This window comes from Mirounga angustirostris, unplaced genomic scaffold (genome assembly GCF_029215605.1).
Source record: "Mirounga angustirostris isolate CCGP_5_RB_7025 unplaced genomic scaffold, mMirAng1.0.hap1 SCAF_14, whole genome shotgun sequence".
Classification (NCBI taxonomy): domain Eukaryota; kingdom Metazoa; phylum Chordata; class Mammalia; order Carnivora; family Phocidae; genus Mirounga; species Mirounga angustirostris.
Window position 1 is genome coordinate 18200139 of NW_026991722.1, and position 24603 is coordinate 18224741.

Here is a 24603-nt window from a genome sequence, read left to right on the forward strand (position 1 = left end):
GAAACGGTGTTTGTAGCCTTATACAAAAATGTTTTCCTAGGGCGCCTGGGTGGCTATAGTCAGAAGTCCAACTCCTGGTTTCAGCTCAGGTCATGATCTCAGGGTCCTGAGACTGAGCCTCGCATGAGACTCCACATCCACCGAGGCGCCTGCTTGAGATTCTCTCTCTCCCTCTCCTTCCCCCTTGCCCCTCTCCCACTCGCTTATGCATGTGCACACATTCACTCACTCACTCAATTAAAAAAAGATGTTTTGGGTGCCTGGGTGGCTCAGTCGGTTAAGTATCTGCCTTCGGCTCAGGTCATGATCCCGGGATCCTGGGATCAAGTCCTGCGCTGGTCACCTTGCTCAGCGGGGAGTCTACTTCTCCTTCTGCCCCTCCCCCCTGCTTGTGATCTCACTCTCAAATAAATAAATAAATAAAATAAATCTTAAAAAAAATGTTTTCCCTCTGAAGATTACTGGCAATAACAGGAAATAAAGTCATAGCCTAGGGCCCTTCAGTAGGTCCACATTCAGAGCATTAGCTTAAAAAAAGATTTTATTCTCCTTTCCACCTTTATCTTTATTGATCATTGTGGTTCACTCATTATTTTCTATACTTCTCCACTGCATTTCCATTTTAGAATTCTTCATTTCTCCGGAGAAATCCACTAATCCAATGTCACTGATGATTCTCCTTTCACAATCCCTCACTGTCCCCTTTGTCCCTGTCTCAGGATAACCCCTTTCTTCTCTTGACTCCTGCCCTAGCAGCAATAGTACACAGCTTCCTTCCCTGCCGTCATGAATCCTTTTGGCCTTACATTTCCATATGCTCACCCTATCATTTAAAAATACTCCATATGGGACAAAACCATACTATATCAGAGACATCCAATCATATGCCATAAAAAGTCTGTCAATCTCAAAAGTAAGCGGCTAATTATCATAGCTTTCTGCTTTACAGTGTTATTTTCTTCTCTAATGGGATTTTCAGATACAGAAGAATCTAGATTATTACAATTTGACTTACTCTGCAGAACGTATGCCAATTCTATGACTAGGTTTTAGATAATATTAAAGAAATAATTATTCTAAATAACCACATTGTGGGTAAGGGTTATTATCAATAGGAGGTACATACAGAAGTATTAATGATAAAATGATAGGATGTCTGAAGTTTGCATTAAAATAATCCAGTGGAGGGGAGAATAAATAAAACGGACACAGGTTGACAATCATTGAAGTAGGTAATCAGTAAATGGACATTCATTATACTGTCCTAATTTTACATGTGCTTGAAAATTTCCATAATAAAAATAATTTATGCTGCATTAAATTGGGTCTCTGTGTGTTTAGCATTGTTAAATAAGCATAAACAAGACAGGGAATAAATGTATGCCAATTACAGAGAAACCTAATAATCTTAAGTGTATACAGTCTTTGCATGAAAATAATAGAAGTCTTGCTTTAAAATATTTCATATTTTATATACTGCTGATTTTTTAACTTACTCCTGGTGTCTCACTTTATAAAACAAAAATTTAAAGCTAATGAGATAAAATTTCAAACAATTAAAGCGATATTTAGGGTGCCTGGGTGGCTCAGTTGGTTAAGCGACTGCCTTCGGCTCAGGTCATGATCCTGGAGTCCCGGGATCGAGTCCCGCATCGGGCTCCCTGCTCGGCGGGGAGTCTGCTTCTCCCTCTGACCCTCCCCCCTCTCATGTGCTCTCTCTCAAATAAATAAATAAAATCTTTAAAAAATAAATAAATAAAGCGATATTTATGGTTAACAGTGGTTCCACATATTGAATATGCAAAATATTTTATATCACATTTGTCCTAAGTTCCTTAAAATGCAGCATAATATATAAACACCACTTGGTTCTAATTCTAATTCATGCGACTCTGTGTGTCTGACCTTAAAAGAGACTACATCTCATCTTTTTCCAATTTTGAGTACATGCACCAAAACTGAAACTAGTGCCAAACAATCAGTGAGAGCTTTTTAAAGTTTTCTTAAAAGATTTCTGCTATGGGGACAATTTTGTTGTCCACAATGATGAGTGTGCTCTGGGATCAACATAAATAAATATAAAATACATGAATTTAGAAGTAGGTACAAATTTAGTCATTACAATTCTTGTATTTGTGCCCCACCAGCAGACGTCCAAAATTGTCAAAAGAAAATCTATGCTTAACTTCCTCATGTCATTTAATTATTCAAAGGTGGTAGGTCCAGTTTGGTACGACCACTATATACTGTTCAATAAACAGCAGAGAATCTGGACTTAACATTCTCTGAGCATCACACTCGTGCTTAAGAATAAATTGCCTAAGGATAAAGAACACGCTTTTGGATATAAAAAGGTAAAAGGCAAGCAAAATAAAGCTATTTTGGTACAGAAATTTTAGCATATACTCCCACACTGCTTGCTGAGTTCCTTAAAATTAATTCATGTGAACCCAGATTTTCTTTTGTACATCATCATCATCACAGTGTTTTGAAATAACCTTGTTTTTGTTATTAACACTGGCCATTTAAGATGTAAATGCTTAAACATCTCTCTCAAAATTTTGCCTGAATAGAAATGTCTTAGTTTTTTCATTTTACACTGATATACATCCACATCAGTCATGGTAATATGTCAGCTCGTAACATCTTTCTATTCTTAAAATGAATCAAATTGTTCACTTTAAAATGGTTAAGTCGTTACATGAATTTCACCTAATTAAAAATTAAAATCTTTCAATATCTAAACTTATTCCCAAGCTATTTTTTTCACTTATCTTTCCTATGTTTTTCTTAAGTCCACTAGTAATGATCTGATGAAGGTGGCCTTTTTAAAATACTAATCAAAATTAGAGGTTATAAAACTTGTTTAAAATTTAACAATAGCAAATTTGTTAAACAGATTCAGCTTGTGACATTTTTACTTAAATTTGTTGGTGATTACAGCTGATGAGAAACATTTATAAATCCAATAACATTTTTTCTACACGGCCATTTTGAAATGTCAGCCATTGCTAATCGATAGACTTCTTTTCTCACTGGTCACTATGGCTCACAAAATGGTCACAATGACTAATTCTGAGATCTCTTTACAGGCCCTACCCATAAAAAGCTTGACCCAAATAGTTACTAGTGTTGTATGTTTATGCTTCTTTACTAAGGAAGGAACCAATTATATTAATGGCAATAGCCTCATTTGTTTTTAAGATGCAAATGACTAAAATGTGAGCCTCTTTTAGAATAAGACCCCCAAATTAAACTGCATCTTAACTGCACTGACATCTGTCATTCAGATGTCAACTCATAAACCTGACAAAGTACGAGTTGTTTATACAAGTTTGTGATGTGATAGATGTTTATCAGTCACAGCTCTGAGCAGTCACCTTTGATTCTCAGACAATTAGTAATTTTTTATTAAACTATAAAAATTCACAAAAGAATACACAAATAAAAATTATAACCCTATTAAAATTCCAGTCAATAGTTATGAAAATGTTATTAATTTGTTCTAATTTGAAGTTATACGTTGGTATAAAAAATTCCCATTGACAAATGGGCTAAACCATCTTCTTAGAAGTTTTATTTGAAAGACTTCTTCCAAAGAAATGAAAATTACAAAGCATAAATCACCTAAAATTAATACTTTCTGTTCATACTATCTTACTATCTTCTTTTACTTATAATTTTACAAGAAAGAGGCAAGGAAGAATATATTCATATTTAATACTGCTAGAGGTTAAATCTATTATTTCAGATTTCAATAAAAGTACATGTTTATGACTTTTTTTTATACCATAGCTACTGCTGGATATGGTGGATAGCTTCTCAAGGAGTCATTAGATGCAAACTGAAAGCTGCTTTGATGTCTGTGTAACTGGCCGGTGAGGGAATCACATCCCAAAATCACATCCCAGGATCTGCCCTAACCCTCTCAAATGAGGCCCAGCAGGAGCCCATCCACGGGCTGATTCATGTGGCACCAGCATTGTCCCCAACAGTGGGCCAGGGACTAGTTGGTTGGGAGAGGCAGATGGTTTCATTTGTTCTATACTTTCACTCTTCAGTAAAGTTTAGGCGAATAGTGGCCAGAGAGAAGAGGAAAGTACTGTTACTGCACCTGTCACTTTCATTTCAAAAACAACCAACTCCAGTTGGAAGAGAGTAAGGAAAAATCTGCTAAGTCCAGCTTTAATGTGTCAATAAAACATAGGCTGATTACTTTCTAAGTGACTACACAAAGCTTTCTATTAGTCTTCATGCTTTTTCTTTAAAATTAAACTCACAAAGCTTTAAAAATACGCCTCAGATTTAAAGAAAATATTCTCAGCCAAGTATATGGTATGTTTATAAATATGTAAGCTCCTTTACATATTCCATGAATGAGATGCGGTCAACTGCAAATATTTAAATATCAAAAAGAAACAAAATGTTAACACCAAAGGGCCTGGATTCTTTTCCTCCTATCCCAATCCAAGTTTTCTTAAAGTGCTATTTTAATACAGTACATGAGTAATCTTATACCTACCTGATTTACTATACTTTTTTGCTAACTTTCAAAACATAGTAACATTAAGATCTGAGTTTTAAATTGAGCATGTTAAGCATTTACACATTCTTATAAATACCCCATCAATATTTGTCATGAAAATCACAACATATGCAAAGTCAGAAATACAACTTTGTACATGCTGTTGAGATATATTTAAAACTTGATATCCGGGGCGCCTGGGTGGCTCAGTCGGTTAAGCGGCTGCCTTCGGCTCAGGTCATGATCCCGGGGTCCTGGGATCGAGCCCCGCATCGGGCTCCCTGCTCAGTGGAGAGTCTGCTTCTCCCTCTCTCTCTGCCTACTTGTGCTCTCTATCTCTCTGTCAAATAAATAAATAAAATCTTTAAAAAAAAAAAACAACAAAAACAAAACAAAAAAAACCTTGATATCCATGGAAAGATTTTTTTATCTGCTCTATCACATGACAATCATCCAGTCTAAAATGCCTGAGGTGACTCTTGAAGATCTGGAGGATGATTATCGCTGTTGGTTGCTAATTAAAAATTATATAACTCCAATATCATTGCAACTCAATGCATTTCAAGAATGATTTGAAACCATTTTAAATGCTTATAAGTTAGACTCACTACCACAAATTTAAAACTCATTACTTAAAACCTATTCTGTCCATAAATGCAAGTATTTTGATGTCAGCAGGGCCTATGAAGAAAGCTCTTGGAGTATTCTTAAGAACAAGAGGTAGTTGGGACACCTGGGTGGCTCAGATGGTTAAGTGTCTGCCTTTGCCTCAGGTCATGTTCTCAGGGTCCTGGTACTGAGCCCCACATCGGGCTCCCTGCTCAGCGGAGAGCCTGCTTCTCCCTCTGCCTGCCACTCCCCATGCTTGTCCACTCTCTGTCAAAAAAAAGAAATAAAATCTTTAAAAAAAAAAAAAGGAGAAGAAGAACACAATGAAGATGGCGCCTGGGTGGTTCAGTTGGTTAAGTGTCTGTCTTTGGCCGGAGTCACGGGCTCAGGGTCCTGGGATTGAGCTCCGCGTCAGGCTCACTGCTCAGTGGGGAATCTGCTTCTCCTGCTGCCCCCCCTCCACCCCTGCCTCCCCGCTCATACTCTGTGCCTCTCTCTCTCAAATAAATAAAATAAAAATCTTAAAAAAAAAAAAAAAGAACAAGATGGAGAAATTTGAGTTAGGTGGCTTGGCATGTATTGAGTTAAAAAACTATAGCTACACAGTAATGTCAGGGCTGTTGGCTAGGTGGACTAGCTCCTAGCCATGTGCTTCAGCAATCTCACTGGGGCCTGGTCCACTGGTCCACAATAACCTAGTTAGCATCATGACAACACAGAGGCTTGTTCAGCACATTTATGGAGGATATAAAGCTCGAGGAATAACTAATCCACTGGACAGCAAAGATTCTTGGTCTGGATGATGGCTGAAGCCAACAAGAAACAAATCAAAAAGGATAAATACCAATTCCTGTTTTTACATTGGGAAGACTTGAATTAACAGCACTTTACGAAAAAATGGAGTTTAGGTGATTTCATATTTAGCAGAAGTAAAAAATGTGGACACTTTCTAAAGAAAACCAACTTAATTTCAGAATTACAGTACCCAAACAAAAGAAAGCAACAGTCCCATAATGCTTGTACTGGTCTGCGAGTGGTAGTGTGGTCAGTTCTAGGTGCCAAGGTCTAAGGAATATCACTGATAAACTAGAGTACAGACAACTGAAAAAAGGGTAGAGAAATTATATCATAGGAGAAGTTGCTGAAGGACAAAGAGAGGACATGGGAGGAGAAATTCTTTCCCACATATACATACACACACAAACAAAACAAGCAAAATATGGAAGGAATGATAGTGTAAGCAGTGAGTCCCACAACTGCAAAGGTGTGCGCGCAGTGGGAGCATCCAAAAATGACCCCCCCCCTTCCATAACTTACACCCTTGTATCATCCCCTCCCCTTGAGTGTGGGTGGGATCTGGGACTTGCTTTTAACCAACAGAATACAGCAAAGTGTTAGGCTGTCACTCCCATTGATTCGGTTATGTTGTATAGCACTCTCATAATTGGTTACAGTAAGCATGCACAGACAAACGCACCCGGTGACTTTGAAGGAGCAAGCTGCTCTGAAGGGAAGTGCCCATGGGAAGGGCCACTTGGCAGGGAACCGTGGACAGCCTCTAGGAGCTGAACACCTCAGCCCTACGCCTGCAAGTAACTGAATTCTACCAATAAGCAGTGAGACTGGAAGAGGACCACAAACCTCAGATGAGACCCAGCCCCGGCCAGCACCCTGACCGCAGCCTTGTGAGACCCAGAGCAGCAGACGGAGCTAACCTGTACCTGGACTCCCTGGCCCTTGGAAGCTGTGAGATTATTTTAAATGACAGTATTTGTGGTAATTTATCATGTAGCACCAGAAAGCAGTACAGTGTACAAGCAGAAGCTGGATAACCTTTATGGCCAGTGATGTAGTATGAGGAATTCCCTGCACTGGGTAAAAATTGGTCTACAATCTAGCTACCAGACTATGATTCAGGTCTTTCTAACCCTATGAAAATGTAGCAAAAACTGGGGTGGGGGGATTTTTATATGGCACATGAAGGACACTAATATCTCTACACTAAATTCATAATAAAGCACTTACACAACAACATGAATCACTTTACTTCAGCTGACATTTGTAAATGTAAGCATTCTTATTATTGGAATGTTTTAATATTAGGTAACAATTAACTTATTTTAATTATAAACCTAAAGGACTTGAAATAACCAGAATATCTTAAATAAATTTAAATACCGGGGCGTCTGGGTGGCTCAGTCGTTAAGCGGCTGTCTTCGGCTCAGGTCATGATCCCAGGGTCCTGGGATCAAGCCCCGCATCGGGCTCCCTGCTCAGCGGGAAACCTGCTTCTCCCTCTCCCACTCCCCCTGCTTGTGTTCCCTCTCTTGCTGTGCTCCCTCTGTCAAATAAATAAATAATATCTTTAAAATAAATAAATAAATAAATAAAATTTAAATACCATTCTAAGGCAGCTTAGAGTATTCAATTTAGCTCTTCATTATTCTGTGTATGTATCTATTGAGCTGCTCCTGTGCTGCCTTAGCTCAGGCCCTCATCAGCGGGCTCCTGGACCACTGCAACATTCTCCACCTAGCTGGTGTCCCTGCCCTCGTTAAGGGTGTACCCCCACTCGCCCCAGCACTGACCTCCAATATATTCAGCGCCTACAGCCAGAGTGCTTTGACTAATGGAAAAACAGATTACACTTTTACCTTGCTTAAAACTCTTCAATGCTTCCTAATTGTCCCCTGAACAAGGATAAAGCAGCTCAGCATGACATACAAAGCCTTTCATCATCTAGCCTCCCCTTCAGTCAATCCTTTAGGAAGTCCCTTTAGTCTTTGGTCAGTCCTGGCCCTGCTCCACTCTATATGCATTCACAGTGAACCACTGATACTTCCTCCAAAATGCTACACCACCTCTGGCTCTCTCCCTCCCAAGCCCTGACTCCAGCTTGGAAAATCTCCCTGTCCATGCTTTCTGCCTGTCTTGAACTGAAGTTCAAAGACACTCAACTAGTGCGTCATGAGGCCCTCACGGGGGCTCCGCCAGGCCTGTCTGGCTACACTGAAGACCAAGCTTCTGCAGGTGCAGACATCTGCCAGATACATCACTGTGTTGCAGAGAGTAAATGCCACTTCCTTTACATTTAATAGTAAAAAGTCCGCTTCAACATCAAGCCAGGCCCTTTGAAAGATCATGTGCTTACTGGAATGTGCAAAGACTTCCACATGAATACATACAAGCAAGTCAGACATACATCTTAGTATCACAAGTACCAAAGATGCCAGGTCCTGTACCCAGCAATGATGACCTGGATGTAGCACCGTGGCCGTGATTACTACTACTGATGTGGATACTCATTGTGCTGCTGCGTCTTGGGCTGTAATTCTGGGATCTTCTTTATAGACTATTTTTTATTTTTCAGAAGTTCTCTTCCCTGTCCCTAAGTCAGTCAATTAATTCATTTCTCATTTCATGAGAAAATAACGAGTAAAGCATTAATAGCAGAGATACTTGTGCAAGTAATGACAAGTAATGTCAAGTCAAATTCTAATAAAAACCCCAAATTTATCATGAGAAATAGCTCCTCATGAACAGGAAAATGACTCATTTCATTGTGTGTTGTATGTAGTTAAAACCCACAGAAGAGTATGAATGTCATTGTGTGATGAACTGTATACATCTTATCCCAAAACATCAAAATCATTTTAGGTGATGGATGGTAACAAAATTAATAAAACCGGAACACTGGGATAAAATTCAAGTGTGTGGGACGGATCAATGCACCTCTGTGGATTCTCACTTTTCCTTCTAAGTGCTCCCAAATAGTATTTAAAATCCACTGCAGATTTTTGGTGTATCTGAACAGTACACTAACCTGTTCAGAGTTTCATAGATTTCAATTTATCTTCATTTTTAAACATAAAGACTTTTGTCTGTCTGCAGATTATTTTCATTCGTCACATTTTCTTTTTCAGAATTAACCAAGAGTAATTCTGTCATCACTGCAGCCAGTTTTCATAACCCTTGGATGCAAGTGATTAAATCATAAGGAGAAACTAACAAGATATCTAGGTTTTCTTCACTCAGGTACTCACATCAATTGAGCATTTTAAATGTCTCTCCCACTTTTTCCATCCTATACCCTCTCACACCCTGTTGGAACTCTCTCTCCTTTGTCTTCTCCTTTAGAACAGTTAGGAAAAAAGATGGGAAGGAAGGTGGGCAGAAACACACACTAGGCTTGTTTCCAGCTCATTCCAACCTGGTGACATTATTTTATATCATCCTAGCAATGGGCTGATTAACCACAGGAGCAAGGGCAGATACTGAAGTCCAACATCAGGCCCCTGGGGGCTGACAGTAAGATCCCATCTTTCATCCCTGTATCCCACAGTCATAACACTCAAGCTGCCACCCCTTTTCAGCCCTTTTGCTTCCCCACCATTTCAGATAGGATATCTAACAATCCTTGGTTGTTTTGGGGGGCATCCCCAAACTCACACACTGGTGTGAAACACTCAAAATACCTGGCCAAGTCTCCCCACCCCTTCACCATCACTTTTTGTTATATGCTTCCTTGTTTTACCTTTTTAGAAACTTAAAATTTTTAAATTTAGTGTTTATTTTATGAAACTATACATTGTTTAAAGAGTCAAACAGTTCTACAAGTTCGTACGAAAGCAGCAGTCCCCTGATCCTATCCCCATTTTCCACTCTGCAAAAAAAACCCACTTTTGGCTCTCTTAGAAAATCCTACATTGCTGCTTTTTATTTTTATTTTTATTTTTTTTCAGTTTTAGGCTTATCTTTAAGCTTAAAGTTCCCCACTATGGTCAATTAAAATTGGGTTCTCCCTCACATATACACAACCTACTTGTACACATCAGACACACATCCATATTCACTCACACACATTTGTGCACATGGTCTGCTTTCTTTCTCTGCTTATTATACCACGGTTCTTATTAAACTATTATATAATCAATATTTACATTTTCATTATGATGTGTATGCTATTCACAGCTCAACGATGTGATTTATCAATCATGATAAGTTTTTCAATACTATTTTTTCCCTGCCCTGTAGTTAATAATTATCTTTTGTTGGTGGTGGTTTTCTGTGACCTAATTGTATAAATCTGGAATATAGAGAAGTAGGCTAGGGAGCAGAAATAAGTCCAGCCTGGGAAGTGAAACAGTTAGATCTTGCAAAATATCTGGAACATAGTTTGACACATTTGAAGAAACCTTAGTGAACTTAATCCAGTCACTGATTGAGACTCTTCTCATAAGGAGGGGCTATCAGACCTTGAAATACAAATGCCAATCTCCCAGAATTCTCTTCTCCATGCAGTCCTCCGGGTGGCTAGGTACCTGACGTTACATTCCTAAGAGGTGCCAACTCATGAAACAGTGGGATAGCATCCATAAGGGGGCCAAAGTTTATGAGGTATGTTATCTGGATCACTGGATCCCAGGCTGCCTCTCTCAGTTTACGCCCTCATTTTAGTGGAACACACCTCTTCCTCTAGTTCCTGATAAAAGAGAAAGGGAGGTACATTTTTTTTGAAATCTTGCATTTCTGAAAATGTCTTCATCGTACTCACACTGAATTTATATTTTCGTGTGGTATACCTTATTCTACTTTTGAACATACTGTTTTTAAAAAGTGTACTAACGAGTAAGCATCTTTTGAAAGTCTGAGAACTGCATTAAAATGTTCTCCTTCTTGGGGCACCTGGGTGGCTCAGTTGGTTAGGCATCTGCCTTCAGCTCAGGTCATGACCTCAGGGTCCTGGGTTTGAGCCCTGCATCAGGCTCCCTGTTCAGCAGGGAGTTTGCTTCTCCCTCTCCCCACCACTTGTGCACTCTTTCTCTCTCTCAAGTAAATTAAAAAAAAAATTCTCCTTCTTCCTTGGCAAGACTATTAATGATAGTAGGATGGGAGTTTTCTTTTATCCTTTAGATTTTATCATCTTTTAAATATGCTTTTCCTAAGTCTAGCAGTGACTCTCAACTGAATGGCTGTATCAAAGTCTTCAGACAGCTTTTTTATATCATTATCTCCTCATTTTACCACTGATCACCACTAGCCAAACATAGGTATAATATGCAAATTAACTCTCCCTCAGCTACTGTAAGTATAAAGTAGTATTTTCTCTTAAGGATGTCCTTTCTATTTCATCAAATGATTCACTCTTCTTGATAAAATTCAATTCAGACAATAAGTGTGGTAAAAAATAAGCCAAATATAAAAGCACTTAGGAAATTAGAATAATTCGTCAATATTTCCTGAGGCAGCTTTTAGAAATTTCTGAAAACTTGCACGGAAGTTCGGATGTAGCTTTTTCTCTATATATAAAGTATAAATTTGTCTAGTAAATTTATATCCCTGGGAGTGATCAACTACATAGAATAATCATTAAGTCATCTAAAAGAACTGATTTATAAGTGATTTATAAGTTAGTTACAGATCGTTTATTCTATTTACTAAAACAAATCACTTAGAGTGATGGTGGTGGCAATGCGGGGTCAGGAAGCAAGGGAGGGGGACACACAATACTTCTCAAGCCCTTATTATGGGCCAGGCCAGTTCCTCTGCTAAGGTTAGAAGCATTATCTCATTTAAACTTCCCAACAATCTTACTCTCCTTATATTTCAGGCGAAAAAAACGGAGGCTTCCCACAGTCAAACAACTTGGCACAAAGCACACGATGAATATGCAGGGAAGCTGAGATTTGAACACAGACAATGAGATACTAGAGCCTGTGCAACCCTATCTATTCTATAAGATTCTAAGTATATACTTACTATTGCAGACCAGCTTGTCATCTAGTTGATTTGACTCTGTTTCATTTTGCTTTTCTGGTTGCATGAATCTAAAGATTCACTCATAGATAAACATGAAATGTTAAGTTTTACATCACGGTAACATGGACTTATTAAACCTTCATGTTAAGAGTGTTCTTCAGGGGGCGCCTGGGTGGCTCAGTTGGTTAAGCGACTGCCTTCGGCTCAGGTCATGGTCCTGGAGTCCCTGGATCGAGTCCCGCATCGGGCTCCCTGCTTGGCAGGGGGTCTGCTTCTCCCTCTGACCCTCCCCCCTCTCATATGCTTGCTCTCTCTCATTCTCTCTCTCACAAATAAATAAATAAAATCTTTAAAAAAAAAAAAGTGTTCTTCAGGGAAAAAATTCCCAACAAAGAATAAACATAGCCACTCATCAGGCTTGCCCTCTGGAGCATGAACTTCACTCTACCCTCAGTGTCTAGTAAATGCTCAATATCTAGTAGGTGCTCAAAAATATCTGCCAGGATGTTCTCAGCCTCCCTCAGTCTTCATTTCAAAGTCGCTAAACCAACAGTCAGTCTACCCCTGCCATGGCTGCCATGATTTCCCTCATATGTAAATCCTACCCTTAACTCACCCCTGGTGCCTGGAATTCTCCTATGTAAAGTCTAGCTTATGTACACGTATGTTGTGCGTGTTTATGTGCAGCTGTGCATGAATATAAAGCCTCTCTCTCAAATTAGATCATCAGCTTCTCAACTAGCTGCTTGCTTTATCAAATCTTCCCTAAAATGTGACAGAAAAATACAAGGCACATATAAATGTTTTTGTGGAGTAAAACTGAATATTCCTTATACTTATTCTAGGTGGTATCAGAGACACTGAAAAAAAAAATGTATATAAAGGGCAAAGGGAGTAGCTGGTTCAATTTCCCGGAATCCTTTTAAATTAGGTTTACTCCATTTAATTCACTCATCTGTATTTAAGAAACATAGTTGTTGTTATTGTTTTTTTAAAGATGAAATATTCTCACTTGATTTTTATCCTACCTATGAGTGAGGACTCCTCTTTCTATGTATCACATGAGGACAAATACATACAGTTCACGACTGTCCTCACCTCAAATACTTAACGTTTGTGATTAAAATTTCAAAGTAAGAGTAAATGCCTTTTATGCTTCACAGTTTTAATCCAAGAATCATGGGGAAACTCAAGGATGCTGGTCAATTCAATTATCCTTTTGTGTAGTAAAAATGATTATAAAGTATCAGGAAGAAGAACTCTTCCAAACCCCACATCCGTTTTCAAACCTCTTTTTCCCCTTTAATGTGGTTTGCACAGTAAAAGTAATCATTCACAGGTATGACATAAAGTCTGTGAATTATGAGACATTGTTGTCATTACTTTTGTGAATTATAACTTTTGGTCATATGGGTTTGATATCAATTATCAGGGCAATTCATGTAATATACAGATATATAATAGTGTGCCACAATCTAATGCAATTCATTCTTATCCGAGAGGTATTATTACACAGCTCACAAAAGGCCAAACTAGAAGTTCATCCTGAAGGTTATTCACTCATATGGAAGGCTTTGGAAAAAAAACCAAAAACAACAGTTTCTACATTCTTATCCAATTAAGTATTTCTGCTTTTTCCTATTTAGTCTAAATTTATCAAAAATATATATAATATTAAATCTGAAATATGTACACTGGTATATTAATGTGTGTGGTTTTGTATGAATGTAAAATAATTCTTCTTTATCTACAAAATATACAAAATTGTCTTTCTATACTAATTACCTATGTTTATTTTTTTCTAGGATTTTATTTATTTATTTGAGAGAGAGAGCATGAGCAAGGAGGGCAGAGAGAGAAGCAGACTCCCTGAGCTGAGTGCAGGGCCAATCCCAGGACCCTAATATCATGACCTGGGCCGAAGTCAGACAATTGACTGAGCCACCCAGGCACCCCTATGTTTATTTTTTAAGAAAACAGGAAGTCTTTTCTTCACATACTAAATATTTCCTTGCACTACATAAAATATTAAACTATATCAAAAATTAAAATAAATGGATCTATATGTCATAAAGAGAAAATGATGTGCCACAATAAATACATTTGTATTTGTTTTTTTCTTATAAGATTTTTTTTTTTTAAATGACTTGGTTTTGAATAAATTACTTCTATTTAAGAGCACAAGATCTAGAGGCAAACAGCCTGGATTCAAATCCTAACTCTGCCATTTCCTATGGGCTTTATGTGGAAAGTTACTTAACTATTCTGTGACTGACTTTCTTGCCTTATAGAATGGAACTGATAATGAAGACTTATTACAATTCATTGTGAGGATTAAAAAGAGCCTAGAAAACAGCCTGACACATATCAGGTACTCAATAAATGCTAGTGAGTTGTGATAGTTATTACTTTGAAGTCCCTGATTTTTTTTTTTTTCAAGATTTTATTTATTTATTTGTCAGAGAGAGAGAGACAGCATAAGCAGGGGGAGCAGCAGAGGGAGAGGGAAAAGCAGGCTCCCCGCTGAGCAAGGAGCTTGATGTGGGGCTCAATCCCAGGACCCTGGGATCATGACCTGAGCCTTAAGGCAGACACTTAACTGACTGAGCCACCCAGGCATCCCATCCCTGATTTTTTTTTTTAAAGATTTTATTTTTAAATAATTTCTACACCCAACATGGGTCTCAAACTCACAACCCCAAGATCAAGAGTCGCATGCTTTATTGATTGAGCCAGCCAAGGGTCCTAGTCCCTGATTTTTAAATGTATTCTTTTAGATGAGTTTGCTCAGATGATGTCAATTACCATTTATCTGACCCACTCCTTACAAAATATTATATGCAAAGAGGATGTACCATGAGCATGCATGCACACACACACGCAAGAAAAGTGCTATTTTTGGAAAGTATCATTATGAAAGACTCAGTGCCAATGTGACAGCTGATTAAAGTAATTTATGTTAGAGCACCTTTGATACTTTATAATGATTTATTTATGTCATGAAAATGTTTAAGCTACTTTCTTAGCAAACCTCAAGTATACAAAACATAATTCATTTAAATACACAAACACTTTTTTGGCCAAAATATATCGATATTATGTAGATTTTCCTTTTTTAAAAAAGATTTTATTTATTTGAGAGAGAGCGCGTGCACAAAAGCAGGGGAGAGTATTAGAGGGGGAGGGAGAGGGAGATAATCTCCAGCAGAGTCCACGTTGAGCGCAGATCCCAGGATCCTGAGATCATGACCCGAGTAGAAACCAAGAGTCAGATGCTCAACCAAGAGTCAGACACTCAACTGACTGAGCCACGCAGGCACCCCTGTATATTTCCTGTTTTAAAAAGTCTAAAGAAAATTTTAAAGAGGAAATTAAACATTCAAATGGTACTTATTAGCCATCTTTTGTTCTTTTTCTTGCCTCTTTTTCTTTTGCACTTGTTCTTAGGCAAGTCACCCCAAGCCAAGCCTTTAAATATAAGCTTGAGCACATGAAATCTTGAACACATTAAAATTTCAATGGATGATAAAAAGCAAGTTTTCTTAGTGCTAAATAACTAACTGCAGACACCTAGGGGAATGCCACAAAACACTATGTACACCATCCCATACAACATGATTCCATACTCTACTTCTTCTGTGGCATATGTTCGAATGTCAGGCCTCCTGGAAAATTCTGCACATCTCTCCTTCCTTTGAGCATCTCCCCAATTCGCATACAAGCCACCTTACTTCTCCTGCAGTGGGCCACCAAGTCCCAGAGGGAACTCTTGGACAACAGTTACACTGACGTCCCTCGCTCCAGGAAACCCACAAGAGATTTTGGTTTTCAATGACGGAGCCAAGCTTAGACATGAGGCAGCACAGCTCCCAGGGCAAAGGGAAAGATAAGCATAGAGGGAAGAAAAGCATGACTAGAGAGAGAGAGAGAGTAGAGTGTGCAACCAAAACTTACAAGAACCCAGCACCACCATCCATAAGCACATCTCCAGTCTGGGTCAGTGCAGACCACGGAGCAGGCTCTCCAGAGTTTTCAGAGTCTGCTTCTCGGCCTGTGCATCCCCACGATAGCACATCCCACCTTCCATTCCTTCATTAAGATTTAAATTACAAAACACATTTTCCCAGGCATTTTTTTATATCTTTTCTCACTTAAATCCAGTGGATCATACCCTTTTCCTAATTTTGAAGACATGTTTTCCAAGAGAAAAAGATCACCTTTTAAATGGGAATCAACAGCTACTGATTCAATGGAGATAATTATGTTCTTAGATCGGTTCCAAGTCTCATTTTCACAGTATCAGTAGAAAGTTTATCTAGAAAGGAGTCTATATTCCTTCACTAATGTGTTACAAATGCTTTTTGAGTTTAAACACCCACTAAAAAGGGAGGGGGAGGCTAAGGAAATATACACACAATATATAAGAATAGGGAAGACATAGTAAATACATATAAGTAAATTGCTGGTATGTAAGGAATTCTTTTTGAAACAGGAGTTATCTTATGAATTCACTAATTCATCACTCATTCAGTAAACATTTATTAAGATGATGCTATACGCCAGGGTCCTATTCTATTGCTAGAAATACAAAGTAAAAGTTACATGCCCTCACATGAGTCACAGACGGCACGTGAAATGGTCACTTCTTCACAATACTACAAAGTCCAAGAGCAGAAGGGTATACAACAAACTGGGCCGTCTTCCAGAAGGGATTCGCGAAGATGGAGAAACTCAAGCTGGGTTTGGAGGGGACCCCAGAGTGTCACCTCATGTGTGAGACACTGAGGGCAGCACATCAGTCAGAGGAAGAGGTGCATGCAAAGTCTAGGTTATGAAGCAGCAGGGTAGCCTGGGGAAACAAAGGTCAGTGTTGCCATAGCAGCCAGGGAAGCTCAAGATAGGAGTCAGTCTTCGTAGGGCCCTAGACACCTCACTAAGGTGTTTGGACTTTGTGCTATAAACAGCGGGAAGCCACTAAACAGCACTTAATGGGGGTGAAGGCTGATGAGCTGGCTTCTGACACTCTGAGCAATGGGAGTCATGCATTAAAAAGGAGGGCAAGGGAATGAGAGAGGGAGATGGTTGCAGGAGGATATAATAATAATAATCCGATGTGGAAAAAATGGAAGTCCAGACCTATGCATTCTTTGTGTAAATGGAGAAAAGGAAAACCATCAGGAGATTTAATTTAAGAGGTACATTTTACAAGAACTGGCACTAACTACATGTGGACATTGTCAGAAAGTAGGAAAGCCAGGATTATCCCTTATTTCCAGTCTGGGATGGTGGGTGGTTAATGGTACCCTTAGTGACGCCTTTAAATGAGATACAAATATAAAAGGAGATGAGTTTTAGTTTGGTAAAAAGTACGGCTCATTTGGAACCATACCAAATATAGTATCTACACCTTCTAAGCACAGAAGGTATGTTAGGTACTACAAAATATGAGTTTAGTATAATAAGGTCTTTGGATAATTGTAAATTAACTTAAGAGTAGGTATCTACAGAACATTCAGGCCGAAAGACCTATTAATCTGATATTCAGAAGAAAAGCCTAGATTGGATACAAATTTGATAGTTATTAACGTAAGTGGTAGTTAAAAACAAAGAAAAGAGAAAGCCATACTTACCAGAGGGGAAGTATGAGAAAAGAAAATGAATGACTAACAGCTATAATTTTGGCTATATTTTAATACTCCTATCAGAAACTCTCAAATGCTATACTTAGGAATTCTACTTAACACCCTATCAACACGCAAGTAAAGCTGAGTGTTAGAACACCAAACAAAATTTTAATTCATTTTCTTCCCCCTGATTAAAAGTACAGAAATGTGAATTATTTGGAGTGACATATTTCACTCAGAAATCCATAGTTTTGTTTTTCTTGATATCTGTTTTCATGAAAACTGCATGGTAAATAAACCACAGTGTTAGTAATTTATAATCATCCAAAGACCTTAATATAGTAAACTGATTTTGTAGCGCTAACATTCTGAAGTCAAAAGCAAGGGCAGGGATAATTATTTAGAACAAATGACTTAAGATTCACATAGATCTGGGCACCTGGGTGGCTCAGTCAGTTAAGCCTCTGCCTTTGGCTCAGGTCATGATCTCAGGGTCCTGGGATCGAGTTCCACATCAGGCTCTCTGCTCAACAGGGGGTCTGCTTCTCCCTCTCACTCTCCCTTTGTGCTCTCCCAACCTCTCTCTCTCTCAAATAAATAAATAAAATCTTTAAAAAACAATTCACATAGATGTAGTACTGTTTTTTTAGACAGTAAATTTTAAGTTAAAGAATGAGAAGGACAGGAAAGGAGTGCAGCGTAGAAGTTTATTCTAGTTTAATAATTATAAGGCCTCTGGCTCTATGTTGGAAGTACTTCTGATTTCTGAATATGTAATGCCCCACAATTCTTTGGAACTTACCTGTATTTTAACAGGATGAATTTCCTATCTTTCAGTCAAACAAATGTATAGATATTTTATAAACAGGGCCCTTAGTAAATAGTAAAATGCACAAACCAATATTTAGTCTCAGACTAGATGTCTTTTTTAGCTCTATCCTAAAATACTAGAGATGCTGACTTTAGTGTATGAATACATGTTAACGTGTCCGTTTTATATTGATGACTTCAAAAAGCTAGACAGAACAATAAATATTTCATCTTACATGGATGCAATAAAATGTCTAGTAATAAACACTACTTACGTTTACAGTCTTACATCACAGTAGTCCTAAATAATTTAAAGAACAAATTTAAAAAGAACATTTGAAGAATATGTGATTTTTTCTAAAGGAGATAATCTCTTGGTCTAAATTTAGAACAACAAGTTTATATTTTAAACAATAAGATATCCAGCAATTACCAGTACGATATCAAAAGCAATAAAGGTAGACTGTGACATCATCTCACATTTGGAAAGAAAAAAGATGCTGAAGTTCAATGAGTTTAAGAACATTAGGCAGTGTGGGGTTGTATTTAAGACCACACATAAGCTTTAGAGTCAGGCAGGACTCATTTTAAGTCCCAGATCTACCACTTCTTAAGTATGTAACCCTGTAAAAGTGACCTCTCTGAGTTTGTTTCCTCATCTATATATCTGGAAAAATATCAGTATCTACTTCAAAATGTTGTTAGAGTCAAGTGTAAAAAGTGCTTGGTACATAGGAAATTGTCAGTGAATGTTACTTTCAATTTTTCTTAACCCTTCTCTAGTTTTTATTTTTTTCCACAGCATTTATTTATTTATTTATTTTACAAATTACACTTAAATTTTACAAGAAATATAACAAATACAGTTAACACACCCATGTGAATCCACATATCATTGCTGCTTTTGTAAGCAGCTGAATCTGTCAAACTGTTCTGCTGATCTACTATCAACCAGTCTCTCTTTGACAATGTCAGTGACTTCTGACCCTTTATCACTGTTATATGGACAGTGTGTCCATGCTGCATTGAACAAGGGGCGGGATACTGCACTTTGACCCTCAGAAGAATTTAGTGACTTTCTTAAAGGGATCCATGCAGGTTTGTGAATGGAATCTTTCCAAAATTCTTTTTAACTGCAATTAGGGGTAGGCTGTTTTAAAATGCAACATTTAGGGGACATATAGCTTCCTCGTCACTCAGAATGCCCTCCTTTATCATGATAAAAACTATATAAAGATAATTAATTAAGTCAAAAAAGATTATAAGTAATCTAAAATTTTTCCTATATAACTCAGTTTTTAGTGAGATTTACTCTATAAATATAATTATGACCTATTTAATATTGTAAGGAAAACAAGAACATATTACTTACAAATAATGACTATAAATCTAAATAAACATTTAAGTTATAATACTAAAAACAAAAGTATACTGTACAAACAAAAGCAAACACATGTGTACAGTAATATATTTGTGTGATGCTGAAATTATACTCTAGAAACAATCAATGCCATTCTTTTTACTGTAAAGAAAATACCATTATTGTTGTTAAAACAGATTTTAATACACAGAGTACTGCAAAACCTGAAGCAATTCCAATGAGAAAGAATGAAAAAGTACATTTCCTATGCATACTGTACTGTAGTATAAAAGAATTACATGAAATAGGTTTTAATATTTTTTCTACATAAAAATAATATTAATCTGTGAAAATGGCTCATATAGCTTTGATGTGTAATTGAAGACATTTGGTTAAAGGAAAAAATCTGATGAACCTCAAGACAGAATGCTGAGTAAAACGGACTGTGTGTGTCGATCAAGGCACACTAGCATTACTTTGTACAGCCGATCAATAGATATTAGCTTTAAAAAGAAAGATACAGAAAGAATCTGCTGCATATTTTTTTTAAAAGACAGGGTGAAGGTTTAACTTGTCTCAATCAAGACTCAATTTTTCTTCCCAGTTTTTCCAGCTGTTCTTTTCCAGTTAAGACTCTTCATTTCAAATAAATTTAATTAGTTCCAATTGATCATAGCTAACACTTACATAGCTTTATCCATGCTTCTCTCCTTTTATAAGGCAAACACTAACAAAGCCTGCTAGGCTCAGATCAGTGTCATAAGACAACATTCACACCTCATGCTTTCTCACCCATAAAGAAAAATTTCAAAAATAATTATTCTGTCTAAAGCACTAAATTATACTTCAAATTTAATTGGTATCTTGGTTAATTGTTTAATTAAGGTAATTGAAGAATTAAGTCCCAAATTGCTACAAATACAAAATTAGTATAACTATGCATATTAGCCTAACTAGAACTTCCAAGTAAGAGTTCATTCAAAATACAGGCAAATATGTCTGCCATAATATAATTTCTATTTATTTTATGAGAAGACATTAATGGAGCAATTCTTTTTAAGTAACCAACAAAACCCCAGATTTTTCAAAGTGAATGGCTGAACTGGCCAGCTTTCCCTTCTGTAGTACTTGTGCTCTACAATGGTGGTTATCCCAAAATAAGATTATTGTGCCTGAAACAGGTTTTTCTCAACGCATCTACCATATTTTTCATAATGTAATTTATATAGAATTCTAGCCAATAAAAAGAAATATGGTTTTCTTCTAAACCCTCACAAAAATCTATACCACATCTTAATCAAGTCACACAATTCAAAGGTAACCTAAACGATCTACACACTGCAGCATGCTAGTTGCTTTGACAACACGTTAAGGAAGCCTTTTTTAGTTATTTAAATTCTTTGAACATTCTTGCCTCTAGTACCCATGCCATGAAATGAATAAATCAACTGATCAAAGCCATTCATCACATATGTTTAACTTAACCTTGTACAGATTAAAATATAGTTTACACAGCATTAATTGACTCTCCAAACTAGATTTTCATTTTTAAGCTTCTTGATTTTTTTTAATAATAAAATAAAAGCACAGTCATGTGCTATTTGCAGTCTCATGACTTTGTGGTAGAGTGCATAATTCAAAATTTCAATGTACAGACTTAATAATGCTTACTTGAATGCTCAAAAATTTAGCTTTTATTCCAGAACGCAAATTGAGTTATTCTACTGTTACAAAGGCAACTTCTTAACCTCTATGAATTAAACCACTACATTTTACAGACTAGAGGGCCTTTAAAATTAATAGGGAATTAAAACATACTATAACATTTAAAGAAGCATTGAAAATGGAATAAAGAAAGAGTTAAAAAATATTCGCAAGTGAAAGAATTTCCTTTAGTAGCTACTGACAAAATCATAATTGTGAAATGACTTCCAGAAAAGTTGGAAATTTCTGGAATCATTTATATTTATACTTAAGTTGAAATTTTTTTAAATCAATGAACTGACACCTTAAAAGGATTAAAAAGTAGCAAGTAGTAGGCAGCACCGTTTTTGTTGGTTTGTTTGTTTGTTTTGTTTTTTACTGGAAACCAGATGCTCCCCACTTTACTCAGCAGCTTATTTGCAGCAGTAGCACAAGGCTCTAGGTTTTTGGTTAGATGCCTTGTAAATTTTCAAGGGAGATCATTAGGCTTCCTCAACTTCCTTCCAATGAAAAACAGTAAAGAACCTGCCACACAGAGCTTTAGAAGAAAAAACCTTTCTTTAGTTTTTTTTCTTTAGGTTTTTATTGAAAATTGTCCTGATGTTTTCTGGGCATGCTTCTTTTTGAATGATTGATTACTATTAAGTTACTATTTGTTGCTTCACAATAATTATAGATTTATATGGTCAGATTTTTTCAATAACCATCCAGACAAAAAAGTTTATCATTCTTAATACCAATAAAAATATTTATAGTGGGTTGTTCTTAATCCTCTGTACATTAAAAGAAATTCAGCTGAATGCATTTGGAGATCCAGTAACTGAAACTGATTTAAGTCTACAAAAAGATAGGCAGAACATATATGAACATAAAACATATAGAATATGGAACATATGTGGTATATGGCTTTCCTAAATTTTACTTTATGCCTTCATTTATGTAATAAATAATACAGGTAAGAATGGTCAGTATCTACACAATATAAATAACTTTAAAAAGCCGCACCCACTCGTATCCTACAGGTACAGAGAATATCTGGAAGTTTCTTTACACAGCCTATACTGCACACATTGCTACTAGGACTTCAGTATTGTGCAGTTTACCCTATAATTGCAAAACCTTTTATAACATAATAGGTGTATTCCTCTACATGTTTCAAGGCTTTCATAATGATCCTAGCCTCTGAATTAGAAGGTCTCCAGGAAATCAAATGCACAGCTAGCAGGTTCATTGTTATAGCAACAATAAGCAAACCTAGACCAAATAAATGGTTCTGCTTCTTTCTACTTCAAGATCAAAAAGGACACTAAAGAGTCTCATAAAACTACACATTCCATCAATACAAGTTTCCATCTTTTCCACCAACATATTTAATCTCCTTATAAATGATCTAAAAGCATTTTCCAATTTTGGACAAAGTTCATCCAAATTATGTTAAAGATATCCCTGCTTACCAGTTGTGATGTCATCATCTGCAAGGTCATGCTCTTCCTCCTGGACTTTGGCTTCTGGCCCCAAGGCATCAGGAGCAGTGCTGATAGTCTGCAGGGCTTCTGCTGAGACTCCAGCTACAACAAATGGAATCACAAGGTTTAGTTTTAAAAAACTAAAAGAAAGGTGGACCAAAACTCTTAAACTTTTCAATTTACTTACTGGATACAAATGCAATACATGAAAAAAATACAATATGTTCACCACAATTAGGTTGAGACAAATTAATGAACAAAATATTCATGTGTGCTCTATTTCTTTATATGTATATATGCACATGGGTACAAACTTTACTAACTTAACCTAAGATCTGGGAAAAACAGAAGGAGGATGCTTCAGTAAATTACATTTACTTGATTCAACATTTTTGCTTCAGTTACTTTAGGTGATCTAGACATAATTATGATGCACAGAAGGAAAAAAAACTAAAAAGTGCAGGACCATTTTAAAAGTTACTTCTTTTTTTTATTTTTTTAAAGTTACTTCTTTTTAATATCGAGTAGCTTATAATTTGGGGGCTGGAGGGAGGGATGATGACAATGCTCTGGGTCTCTGTAAGAGACCTGAAATGCACTGCCCCAGAGTGGATACTATCTCTGTCTATGGAGGAATTAGATATGAGATCTGATCATTATCACACTGAAAGAACCTAACTGAAGCAGATGACTGCACTAGATCAGGGGCCAGAAGCTTCCATTCTATAAATCACCTGGGAACTTGCCAACTGAAACACATGTCTGTTCCTTATACACTATTTTCCCACCCTTGAAGATATATTTTGTTGTCTACCACATTATTTCTAATTTGGTAATGGATAGTAGGGTGTCTCAATATTTTTCATATGGTTATCAACAGGTATTACTAAATCACAAAATACAGAAATTTCACCACTGGAAGTTACTTTAGAAACTGAACCTTCTAATCAATCTTTTAAATAAGTACTTCAATAACTGCATTCATAGTATCCACAGAAATATTTTAAAAATCAAAAGCTATAAACATTCAAGGACTTCTTTTTTTCCCGAGGGTGTATTAACTTAAACATTTCTATGTGAAATTCAATCTTTCTGCCTCAGGTTTACCAAAGTCATCAAGAGAGGAAAATCTTAGTCTTGAACCACCTGAATGACCCAGAACTGGATTTACCAGTAGACAGTTCCAAGGCCTAATGACTTCAATTTGGGAAGGAGGACACACCATGTAAGTACTACTGCTTTGTTCAGAATTGCTCCAACAAAAAAATGAGCAGTGCTAAATTCAGTGGTTGCTGATGAATGCCAAATGATGCCATCCCTCTGCAGTATCATATTGCTGTTGGGTTTTCAAGATAAAACTTTAAAAAAGGGAAGGAGATTACCAGAAAAATACTATGAAGTTAATTACTGAGTTAAAAATGGCTTTCAGTAAAATAATCACAAGGGGGAGGAAATTAGGTAAATGCCGTATGTCTAAGGATTTATTGCTGAAACACAAAATCAAAGATTATGTCATATCAAATCAAAATATAAATCTCTGAAATCTCTTGGTCTTGTTTCTTAATACTTGTTAATTTTGAAAATGATCAGAGAAATGGGGAAAAGATATTAAGGAACAGTTTAGATAGTACCAACTTTTATTAGTATTTTCCTTTCCTATAAAATTAAGGGATTCAATAAAAATAAAGCTTGTATTTATGTAGTAACAAGTTTATAAAACCATTTAAATTCATCTCATTGAATCAG

The 24603-nt window shown here is 36.8% G+C and overlaps 1 protein-coding gene across 2 annotated transcripts in view; it reads right to left on the reverse strand.

Annotated features, from left to right (window-relative positions):
• Positions 1-24603, reverse strand: part of WDR7 (WD repeat domain 7) — a 359672-nt gene that overhangs the window by 171395 nt on the left and 163674 nt on the right. For both annotated transcript variants that reach the window (XM_045886644.3, XM_045886643.3), the window contains one exon: positions 22846-22959. In XM_045886644.3, the coding sequence (XP_045742600.1) occupies positions 22846-22959 (114 nt within the window). The remainder of the gene's footprint in view (positions 1-22845; positions 22960-24603) is intronic.